The sequence below is a fragment of the Lampris incognitus genome, chromosome 10 (assembly GCF_029633865.1).
Source record: "Lampris incognitus isolate fLamInc1 chromosome 10, fLamInc1.hap2, whole genome shotgun sequence".
Taxonomy (NCBI): domain Eukaryota; kingdom Metazoa; phylum Chordata; class Actinopteri; order Lampriformes; family Lampridae; genus Lampris; species Lampris incognitus.
This window is the reverse complement of record NC_079220.1, coordinates 14,909,983-14,922,119: the sequence shown is the minus strand read 5'-3', so window position 1 is coordinate 14,922,119 and position 12,137 is coordinate 14,909,983. Positions and strand designations below refer to the sequence as shown.

Here is a 12,137-nt window from a genome sequence, read left to right as displayed (position 1 = left end):
CACGCACAATTGGCCGTGTCTGCGGGTAGGAAGCCGGATGTGGGTATGTGCCCTGGTCGCTGCACTAGCATCTCCTCTGGTTGGTTGGAGCACCTGTTCAGGGGGGAGGGGGAACTGGTAGGAATAGCATGATCCTCCCATGCGCTATGGCGTGCCCCCCCCCCCCCACAGGCTCCCCCTGGCAAAACTCAACACACTGTCAGAAAAGAAGCGGCTGGCGACTCCACATGTATCGGAGGATCATCAGCAATCAGGAACATCTATTTGTCGTTTCATTTCAGGCACTTGCGTACATGAAATGAAATTAAATATCATTTCCCCCAACATGCAGCAGTGCAACACAAAGACAAAAACACATTCAAACTAAAAGAACACATATATCCAAACTACAAAAAAAAACCCTACATATAGCCAACATATCAAGTAAAAAAAAAAAAAAATCAGTCCAAGAGAGCAAATGCCAGGATGACTGCCAGAACTTCCGGTCTGCATGAGCTAGCAGTTACTTTAGCCTGCTCCGCTTCCGCATCCTGTCAGACCGCCCTCGGTGTTTCCTGTTCGGGCACAGCTCCAGGCAGGGCCGTGGTCCCTGGGCCCACAGGATGCGGCAGACCATGCTCTCCCAGCCAATCCAGCGCCAGCTCTCCCAGCCATCAAACGAAGACACAAATTTAGACGCAGACGTGGACAAAGACACTGCACGGACAGTACTGGGTGAGGCCGCCGCAAACATAAGTTCGCGCCGCCACCCTCCCACACCGGTACTGGGCGAGGTCACTACAAACGTGAATTCGCACCGCCATGTGGTAGTCTGCAGCCCTCCCTGGATCGGCAGAAGAGGGTGGAGTAGAGTCCAGGACGGCTCGGCAGAGTGGGGTAATTGGCCATGTACAGTTGGCAGATATAACATGGGCCATGTTATCGGTTTGCAACTTGAAGGATCTAATTCAGATTCATCTGTCTGTGCTATGATTGGTTGAGTACGAATACTGTCGTCATACAGGAGACACGGAGGGCGAAGGGAAGGGAAGGCAGGGTGATTGCTCGTTGTACTGTTGTGAGGTCGTGGCTGGTTTAAAAATCTCATGTGTATCAATAGCTAACATTAGCCGTCAGCGTCAGAAGGGAAGGCAGCATGGGTTAGAGTTCGGGTTAGAGACGGAGGGTCACTCCGTCTCTTCTGTGTGACGACAGTATTCACGCTCAACCAATCATAGCCATCTTTCAAGGGGGTTATAAACCGATAACATAGGCCGTGTTATACGGCCTATGTTATAGCTCACAGTTGGGGGGGAAAAAAAAGAAATTGTGAGGAAGTTGAATGTTATGGATGAACAGTGTAACATGGAGGCCTCGGCCCGTTCCTGCCCCTAACACGTCAGTGCTTTCCACATGACACTCATATTTCAGAGCCGCACCCTGCAAAGGACCTCTGATTCTGTTGCTGGGGTATAGTAGTTCAACATCATCTGTCAACACTGCTGCGTCTGCCGTTTGTCACCAGCCGCGTACGGCTCTCCATGTTTATTCATGAACATTATTTTGGTTTTGGACCATACGTTCCCTGCTGCATGGCAGAACAAAAGCAGGCAACTTCATTTTGCAGAGAACCGTATTTAAAGGCCTTAAATTCATCTAAATGGAGCCCTCTGTTAGGCAACTGTATTTTAGCATGTTTACTTTTTTGGTAATAAATAATACCCCTGCAGCTGCTTGGTCAAGTAAAGTCAAATTTTATTTGTACGCTCCCAAATCTAATCTAGGAGGACTTTACAGTCGCTCTACGTTCTGTGCGATTGTATGACGCCGCAAATAATTTAGACTGTCAAGAAACCTCAGGAGGAGCATCAGAGGAGGGATCCCTGCCCCAGGATGGATAGGCATGCAGGCGTCCCTTTAAAGTCCGTGCTTTCCGTCATATGAGAATACACAACCTCTAATGTGCTCGACTGTGGCCATATGCACCTCTCCATCCTCAGATGGCGAGATTAAAAACACAAATCATCTGATCAGAGAGAGATATCGTCCTCCATCTCAGAGCCACAATTACGATTCAAACAGACCGAGAGTAAAGCCCTTGTGAGATGAAACCCATCACTTTCAGTCTGTCTCCGACCAGCATGGGACACAGCGGAGGCCCCAGATCCCACCGTAATGACTATCAGCGGATTAACGTGGATGCTGTGTTTGTTTTGGTTGCACGTCCGTAGGATTTATATTTGCGTATACTGTAGTTATCCATCCAGGGCAGCCGCTACAGCTGGCAGCCTGGCTTAATAAATGGACGACTAACTTGCTTGCATGGCTGGCTGGATGGGTGAAAATATTTTATCGTCTTGTGAATGTTGTGTGACTTTCTGCTGAGTCATTGATTGCCCGGCTGATTTACAGGTCGACTGGCGAACAGCAAGGCGGATTGACCTATTCATCAAACGGCAGACTAAGTGACTCACAAACGGCCACATTGACTCGTTTGCCGGTTGTTGTTTATAGATGTAATTTGGATTCCAGCGGAAACATTAACATATTGTAATGGCGGTGTATCCGTCAGTCTGGCGGTCTGGCCGGATCACTAACTGTACCGTCATGTACTGTGTTTTGTTGGTTGGCAGGTGGGTGTTAGGGAGCGGGAACAGGAGAGGGGCAGAGAGGAGCAGCCCCTTGGAAGAGTGCCATCTAGAGGTGAGTTGACATCCCAAGTCATTACCCCTTTCCAAATTTTTAGATAGATAGATAGACAGATAGATACATGCAGGATGGTTTATGCAACACTTTATGGTCAGCTGTGTGTGTGTCAGTTGTGTATGTTACTATGTTACTATTTTGAAGTAAAGGGATAAAGATATGGAATATATGGTCATCATTTTCAAGGACTAGATGTCACATATTTCAAATGGTGGTAATTTCCTTTTGGGAGGAAATGCTCTTTGCAAAATGTATGACCACGTGTAAATCATTTAGATCTCATAATGTTTCCTCCATTTTAATCCCGTTCGTTTCTCCTTCCTTGATCACCCACCTTCCCATGCTCTCAGTTGCCATCGTCAGTCTTTTAACTCTCTCTTCTCCCTCTTTCTTCCTTCCTTCCCTATACGGTCCATCTGTTTCCCTTTCTTTCGCTCACTACCCCAGTCTCGTTTTCTACTTTCCTTTCTACACATTTACACGTCCTTACGTCTCTACGGCTGCAATTTAGCATCTCTTGTTATATAAATCTTGTTTTAAGCAGGGGCGTCTGGGGCACGGAAAGCCTGGTGGGGCACAGCAGACTCTGTAACCTCTGTATGGGCAGCATCCGCCTCATCCACGAAACTACACACAAACCTACTTCCTCAATGAATACAAACACAAACACACCTCATCAATGAATGGAACCACAAATGCACACGTTAGCATAATGCGGCGCAGGAGTTAGCGGTGATGGAGACAGGGATATGAGTGACATCAACAATAACGACATTTGAGCTCACACAACTGGTATATTACCTTGTTATACACCATCACATTAAAAATCTAAAGTTATCGAGCAGTATCCGATCATGGTGGTCTGCAACTGCAATAACACATCCAAAGCAACTTTTTAGAGCAGGGAAACCCATTGCTTTCTGGGCCTTGCCCTGCAGCCAAAACAACACGCCTTGTAATAATGCGATATAGACTTGCCTGTGGTGCTCATTGCTTGAAAATAAAAGATGCACAATGATCTTTCATCTCGGCAAACTTGTCAATAACTTTTCTGTCGAAGTCCACCAATCCATTAATGAACTCATTTTCACTTGATAGCACAGCGAGTGCATTTAACCTCTGTTGCCCCAATATCGTAATCCTTTTCAACATTGAATAGCTTCTCCACACGCTGCTAGCGTAAATGAAGTTTACCAAACGTCTTGACGTACGTCATTGATTCTATTGTTGTTGTTTTTTTTGGGGGTGGGGGCTGCTGTCAGCATAGGGCCAATATGATTGGGCCCCACAGCCCCCCCTTTTTTCCCTTCCCAATTGTATCTGGCCTATTACCCAACTCTTCTGAGCCGTCCCAGTTGCTGCTCCACCTCCTCCTCCACCGCCGATCCGGGGAGGGCTGCAGACTACCACATGCCTCCGATACACGTGGAGTCGCCAGCCGCTTCTTTTCACCCGACAGTGAGGAGTTTCGCCAGGGGGACGTAACGCGTGGGAGGATCACGCTATTCCCCCCCCCCCCACGAACAGGCGCCACAACCGACCAGAGGAGGCGCTAGTGCAGCGACCAGGACGCATACCCACATCCAGCTTCCCACCCGCAGACACGGCCAACTGTGTCTGTAGGGATGCCCAACCAAGCCGGAGGTAACACGGGGATTTGAACCAGCGATCCCCGTATTGGTAGGCAATGGAATAGACCGCCACACCACCCGGAAGCACAGCTCATTATTGAAAGCCCGCTGAACATGAACACAGGTTTTACAACTGCTCTCTTGGTTAAACCAACACTGACGGTCCAGCCCAATGCTCACCAAATTAAGACTGCTAGGAGAAGTACTGACCTTTACACAACAGGTACAGGAAGATATCTGGAATGCATCGGGCTGCGCTACCGTATTCATATGTAATAAACGCACAACATGTTAGTTACAAAGAAAGAAAAAAATATATATATATTACTTGTTACACTGAATTATTGATCATGTCATGCACTGGCGACATCCGTTGGTTATGTGTCTATGATAAAGACAGATACATGTTCATGATGCAGTATTAATATGATAAAATCACGTTCCTCCCTTTCCAGCCCCGTCTCCCCAGGGGAGCCGTTCTCGCTCCAACTCCATAGCCGGTGGCGGGGCGGTTGGTAGATCCATGAGGGCGCTGGCGGCCCACCAGCCTGCCACTTCCAGTCCCACCGTGTTATCCTTCTCTCGAGGGGAGACAATCACCATACTGGTCTCCCAGCCCAGGAATGGCTGGCTATATGGACAAGCTGAGAACAGCTCGCGGTAAGGGAAAATGAACTGTGTGTATGTGTGTACGTCTTTACCCTAATTTTTAACTTTTGCTGTGTCTGTAAAGGTAGTATCCCTTAATTTATTTAATTTTTCCCATCAGTCAGGGATGGTTTCCAGCCACCTTTGTGGAAGCATTTGATGATATTCCTAAACCAAACAGCTTCAGGTAAATATCCTCGTGGTTGTCAACCAGCATAGATTCACACACGTCTCACTTCTCTTGGTATCCTTAACCTGGCTCCCTGTTTCTGCCCACATAGAGTTCCAAAACTTGTTGTGTGAACAAGAAACTGTACCAGCTTTGATGCAAACCTACATCAACATGTACACTCACTCAACAGTTGTCTAAATGTCTATGTAGCGCCCCTCCCCTACTCTGTGTCTATAGACGCCATGAAAGGGAATAAACTAGGAAGGTGGGGCTACGGGTTCATATATAAATACTATTCTGAATAAGAGTTAACTATACCCAGCAAAATTATGCTTAATGAACTCAACTTATTATTCAGAATGAAATAACTGGACCAGACAACCTCCTTATACAAACAGCTAATGTACTGAATTTAGGAATGTGAATAAAGTAAAGTTGTGACAGCAGCAAATGCAAACAGGTGCACAATTCTCAATTATGTCAAATACCCCAAAAAAGAAAATGCAAATAAAGCATAATGTGACTCCAGTCAATAGTTGCACAACGAATACCTTTGTGCATCCCAAGTATACCAGTGCTTCTGAGATGGGAAAATTATCTTTTATCTATCTATCTATCTATCTATCTATCTATCTATCTAATTCTAAATGTAATAGAATAGAGTGGGAAAGAATTTGTATAGATCGAGACCAGGATTATGACAGTAGTATTATATCTATTTAGTGGACAATATGACACTAGCTGTGAGTATACCCCAAATAAAGCTAACTATCTATAGCTTTTAAATAGATTGGGCCTAATTACTTTGACTGTAAGCAGTACTATAGCAGATACTCTGCTTTAAATGGACCCCTAGGAATGTATTGGCTATACCCTAACAGAGTAATTCACCTTGTGCTTTAAAACAAGTGCACGTACCTTTGCGGTACAATAATATAGCCCCAAGTAAAAACAAAACACAAAATACCTGTTGGTCAATATCACAAATGTAACAATAGTGGTGGGCCCACACAATTTATAACGCAAATAAAATAACCCCAAAAGCCGGCATAAACAAATAAACGTTGTAGGCCCGGTCGTTGCTTGGGTGCGTGGTGACCCGCGCGCTACTTACAATGCGCCCCTTCACTCAATAGAACCGAATGAGACTGTACTTACGAATGTCCGCGGGTGGTGGTGCCGGACAAGTAGCGCCGCCTTGTGGCCAGGAGAGCTCTGTACGCGCCCACGTAGCACAGTGCGGGAACGATGACCAAAACCAAGCGATGAACCGCCGTATACGAAACTTAATGCGCGGTGCGCGTGACCGGGTTGAAGTACTGCCGAATACTATGGTTCAGTCCCACGAGCTACAGGCTCACCGAAACCAGGCAGAGTATAACCGACACAGATAAGCTAACATGCTAGCATATTTGACTAGCAAGACACCCGTAAAGAACACTGGGGTCGTACAGAAAATAAAACACGTCTTTCAAACGTGCTAGAAAACCGAGTCGACTCCCTTATGTTGTCAGTAAAAGACCGTATTTCGAATGACAACTGCCGTCATTAAAGTAAAGGTGAGATTAGCCCAACTACCCAAGCTAATCGGGAGCAATCAGCTAACGTAAGCTCATTGAGCTAGCAAACGAAGTTAACAGTGAGAATTTACGTACACAACCTCAAACTTCTGAATATAATCGGACTCAACATACCTTGCAATTTACACGTTTGATCAAGGTATAAGAGTCGACTCTTACATGTATATAATTAAAGCCGAATGCAGGATAATGCTGAGGAGATTGAAAGCAGCGGAACGCCACTTGATTTGAGGCCTTCACTCCCGAACGCTCTAGAACTTCTTCCCTAAAGTTTTCTTTACTCCCGCCCCCCATCCAATCACGATAAAGATTTGCCTTGATTGACATTTGACATTAACCAATAAAACACTCTTATATGTCATACAGGGTAGGTTGTACACTCACTATGCCGCGTGTGTGCGCATGTACATTCCAATCAAACTTGCTTAGTTTTTTTTTTCTTTTTCTTCTTTTTAGACATTAGCAAATCCCTAATCCCCAAAACCCAGCCTTTTCTCACCCGGGCTACATCTATGTAAAAGTAAACCAGTCTCAATGAGCACATAAGGCCATCAGTGTTTGATTAGAGGTCTCATGTACACCACCAGTCTAGGCCAGACTACCTTCATCCATCATCCCACATGCATAATGTAGAAGGTATTCTGCAGAGGATCTAAAATGATCTCTACCATGAGCCACACAAAGATGATTTTTTTCTTTCTTTCTCTGTGATCCAAGTAAATCCAGTGTGCACTCATTTATTCTTACGTTTGTGGTACATTTAGGATTGAATTCCACATGTGCACGCGTACCTATGTATTCTGAATGACTATGGTTTAACATGAACTATGCCGCACCTTACTTAGGCCAGACACGTGTTTGGACTGTACGCAGCCTACACCTAGCACAGAATAAATTTAGCAGCTCCCTCAAGCCGTTTCCCTTGTTTTATGAGACAAATTTGTCTGAAAACAGGGTCAAAATTAAACTCAGGCATGGAAGAATAACACTAACTATTTAAGATATTTGGGTGACCCATTGCCAAGAGGAACAGTAAAGTGTGTTCCTTTCTTTCTTTTTTTTTTAATTGAAGCTCTCTTTCAAGTCAGTCTCAGCTAATTGACCAAACTGTCTGTGTGAAAGTAAACCAGTCGCAATGAGCACATACAGGTCGGACCATCAGCTTTTGATGTGAAGTCTCATGACTTCGCATCACCAGGCACAATAATAGAATGAAACACTTTAACCCATCCATCCATCCATTATCCAAACCGCTTATCCTGCTCTCAGGGTCGCAGGGATGCTGGAGACTATCCCAGCAGTCACTGGGCGGTAGATGGGGAGACACCCTGGACAGGCCACCAGGCCAGCACAAGGCCCACACACACATTCGCACCTAGGGATGCTTTAGTATGGCCGGTTCACCTGACCTATATGTCGGAGCACCTGGAGGAAACCCACGCAGACACGGGGAGAACATGCAAACTCTACACAGAGGATGACCTGGGATGACCCCCAAGGTTGAACTACCCCGGGGCTCGAACCCAGGACCTTCTTGCTGTGAGGCGACTGCGTTAACCACTGCACAACCGTGCCACCACACTTCAACCCATCACTCGCAAAATAAATGCAGCAAAACACATCTGTGACCTTTTTTTCACCCAAGGTTGTTTGGTTTCACCAAAAGTCGTTTGGTTTCTGGTGCTCCACATAGTAATGATGAACTTATTCATGAGCTACTATTCTGATTGGCGGGCAGTATTACTGGCCCCGCCCCCCTTGACAGAAACAATGGCTGCTCAAGCAGAGGCGACCTCGTCATGGGCGGCCTAATGCAAAATCTGGGTTGATTGTGCCCAGTTTGACATCACTCCAAGGGGCAATTCTGTATGGTTTGTTCAAATGGTGCCATTTGGTGGTATTGTAAAGCTTGAGACAGAAATGTTATCTGAGAAAGCATGAAAATGATACTCCTCACTGATGGCAGAATCCACCCCAACACTAGATATACGTTTTTCCCCCATAATACCCCTCCTTTAAAAGTGAAGTATATTATTAAACATTTGTTTTTCTGTATTTCCAGTTTCTCCACTCTTCAAAGGAACAGCAGCGCGAGTGACCTGCTGGACCAGCCAGGAGGGAACTGGAACAGCAGAGGACCTCCTGGTCCCCCTCCGCTGCCATCGCTGTCATACAGCAATAAGATGGAGAAACGACCAGTCACACCCACAATTGACAGAAAGGCAGAGTCGAATGCAGACAAGGTATGGCAATCATTAACCAACTCAATCTGTCAGTCAGTCAATCAGTATAACAATCAATCAGTCTGTCTATGTAAACACTTGTTTATATACGTTCCTAAACATTTTTGCGATACTTTTTGACCTGAGACCCACCAAATATTTTGTGCAGTAAAAAAGCAATAAATTCTCAGTACCTGTTTTAAAAGCGAGATTATTAACAATCCTCTCTATATGGTTCATCAATACATTATTCCATTTTCAGTCTTCACCAAGCCCTACTGATGATCAAATGAAACAGACAAGCCATGGCATCATAAACATTATTTTTCCTGTTTTTTTTATATTAAATCATTCCATTGTTTGCATGACAGCAAATGCATTTTCTGGTGTATTAAAACACAATGTGTTTATGTAACACTCAATTCAACAGGTGGAATACAAAGTTCAATGTTCAGTTGAATGCTGGACCAAATACCAAGGTTCAACTGCTGGAGCAGGATTGACGATTAATGAGACTAACTCAGTAGGTTTAATTTGATGACATATATTGAAAATGTAGGAACTGCAGTACAACTTGTCACCTCTAACTTGGTGACAACCTCTAACACACTAAACCCCCCCCAAAAAAACAAAAAACAAAAAAACTGCATTAAAAGAAAATAGGCTCAAAATAATGTGATTCAGTCTCTATGGTGTCAACCCACACCATTAAATTGGGAGATCCCGGTATGAAAATCTCTTATTCTCCTTGCGGGATATGCAGAGGAGCAGTGAAGTGCAAGTCCATCCTACTACTCAAGCAGAGTCAGTGATGTTCACAGTCCGGCCGAAAAATTTCTACTTCTCTTAACATTAGTTGTCATCACAGTGGATGAGCTCATCACGATGGCTCGCCATCTTTGGAATGGTTCATTGATGAATTGTACATCAAAAACACGACCTGTACTACAGTCAGATTGATATTCAAAAATCTACATCCAACTTCCTTATCTTTTCTTGAAGCATCCCACTAGTAGAATTCCATGAATTATTTTAACAGCATACACAAACATCCACAAAACAAGCCAAAAACACTGATAAGGAAGTTTCTTACCCCCCTTAGGAAGGTGCCGTCCACCCCCCATCCCCCATTGGTCCCCGTTGACACAATAGGGAGAAAAAAACGCCCGAAAAAGAGCACCCCTTCCCACCCGAGGAGGGGGCCCTAAAAATTCGGGCCCCACGCGATCCAAGTTAACTTTCGGCCCCAACCCCAGATGAAAAACTTCTCGCCGATCCGATGCTCCGTCTCTGAGCTACGACTTTCCCAAGTTCGGCGACCATGCTGTCAGGCTATGCCGGACCGGCCACCGGGCAGTGCCGTTCTCTGACAATTGGGAACCCTTTCTGGCAAATTGGATGAGGGTCCCGTGTGACAAACGGGAACATTTATTGACAAATCAGGATCACACCCCAGAGCTGAAAGGTCAAAAGGCCTTGCTACGATCCTTTCACTTGATGTTGAACCTTTATGCTAGAGCTAGAAAGTTGTAACCTTTTCCAAATAAAAGTTGGTGTTGCAGTGAAGAGCTGACATGGATTTGGTGAGTATAGAACCAAAATACAAAAATATTAAATTTAAATATATATCTAAACTATTTAAAAAAATGGAAGGTATGTGTGTGTGTGTGTGTGTGTGCGCGTGCGTGCGGGGGCGGGGGTTGCTATTGTCCACCATATTCTTTCGTCCACTCCTCACTCTTCTTCCTTGATGGCTGCTCTTGGCCCTGCTTGTCACTCTCTGTACAGCCTTCATCTTGGGCTTCAGCAGGCTGATGCTGACAATCAGCTTTTTGTAGCGCTTGTGACTCCTAATGGACTTTACAGGTGTCTGGTGAGGAAACACACAACACCCACTGAGTGTCCCGACTGGAGTTCTTTACAGGCCTCAACTTTAAGCAGGACAAAATGAGCTTTTCTTTGGGTTAAAAGAGACTGGCACATCTTTACTTACACCTTCAGTCTTCCGTGACGGGGCTTCCTCCTTGTCTTCCTGCTCCTCCTCCCATATCTCCTGAAGCTCCTCCTCCAGGCAGGAATCCCCAGAGTCCTGATAAGGGACCTCCCCCTCTTCATCCATGCTGAGTCTATTGGGGAAGAGCAGCATCTCCTTTTCCTGATTTCTTGGGAGTGATGGAGGTTTCTGAGGTGGCTGCAGAGGTGGGGGTGGCTGCAGGGGTGTTGGGGACAAACATGACCTCCTCAATATGCTGCCACATCTCCATGGACTGCTGAACGTCCAGATTCAAGGCATAAAATCTGGCAGCCATAGAGGTCTTGCGGCACATAAAAGTTGCCATTTTTGACCTCACCTCTGCAGATTGTACATTCTTTGCCTGGAGACAGTAGAAGAAAGGGACACAAAAAGATTGTGACTATTAGTAACGCCAGCAGAGTTTTAATGGCAATACTGCACCAGGACAAGTGACATAAGAGAACTCACATCTGTGGACACGGCCGTGCGTATATCTATGAAGTTGGGCTTTCCTGGCAAGCCCATCAGCTCCCTCCTCCCAGGCCCCCTGCATGTAGTGCACCATGTTCTTAGCTGGCTAGTTCTTAGCTGTGAAAAAGACCAGTTTATTAAGAGGTCTGCACTGCTCCTGCAGCTCCAGCCAGGTCTCCAGCCATTTGAACTCTTCTGGCTCCAAATAGATCTGGGCCACCCAGAAGTCCTTTTTGTTTTGTGATCACTCACCTGCAATACACAGAAAACAGACAGACACCCGGACCCTTTCAGATCAAACCTTTCCAAGAAAACTCAAATTATAACCACACATCAGTAAAGACCCTCATACTTACAGAGATTAAAAAAACTGGTGGGGTACTGGCTGCCAGTCTTGGCAGCTAGGACGTCATGCACCTTCATGTTAGTGAGCACTCCGGGGTGGTGTTCATATATGGAAGCAACAAAGGCGGAAAAGTAACCATAAAAACGGTAACGGAGCTGCTTATTGTTGTCATGCTTCATTTCATCTGAGAGGAGGACATGGCAAACGAGAGCCAAAAAACCCCATTTCAGCACTGTGAGGGCAATTCATGTATGAATGTTTGCTTACTTTTAATCTTTGACCATAGACCAGCTATACTATGTTTACACTGCTTGAACGGATGCTTGAGGCTCATGTGTAGCAGGTCAAAGGTGGTGCTGAAAGTGCCT

General features: G+C 45.5%; 1 protein-coding gene across 1 annotated transcript in view; it reads left to right on the top strand.

Moving 5' to 3' along the window:
- baiap2l2a (BAR/IMD domain containing adaptor protein 2 like 2a) overlaps positions 1-12,137 on the top strand; it is a 33,917-nt gene that overhangs the window by 8,610 nt on the left and 13,170 nt on the right. The window contains exons 9-12 of the mRNA XM_056288491.1: positions 2,613-2,682; positions 4,772-4,976; positions 5,086-5,151; positions 8,779-8,959. Coding sequence (XP_056144466.1) covers positions 2,613-2,682; positions 4,772-4,976; positions 5,086-5,151; positions 8,779-8,959 — 522 coding nt within the window. The remainder of the gene's footprint in view (positions 1-2,612; positions 2,683-4,771; positions 4,977-5,085; positions 5,152-8,778; positions 8,960-12,137) is intronic.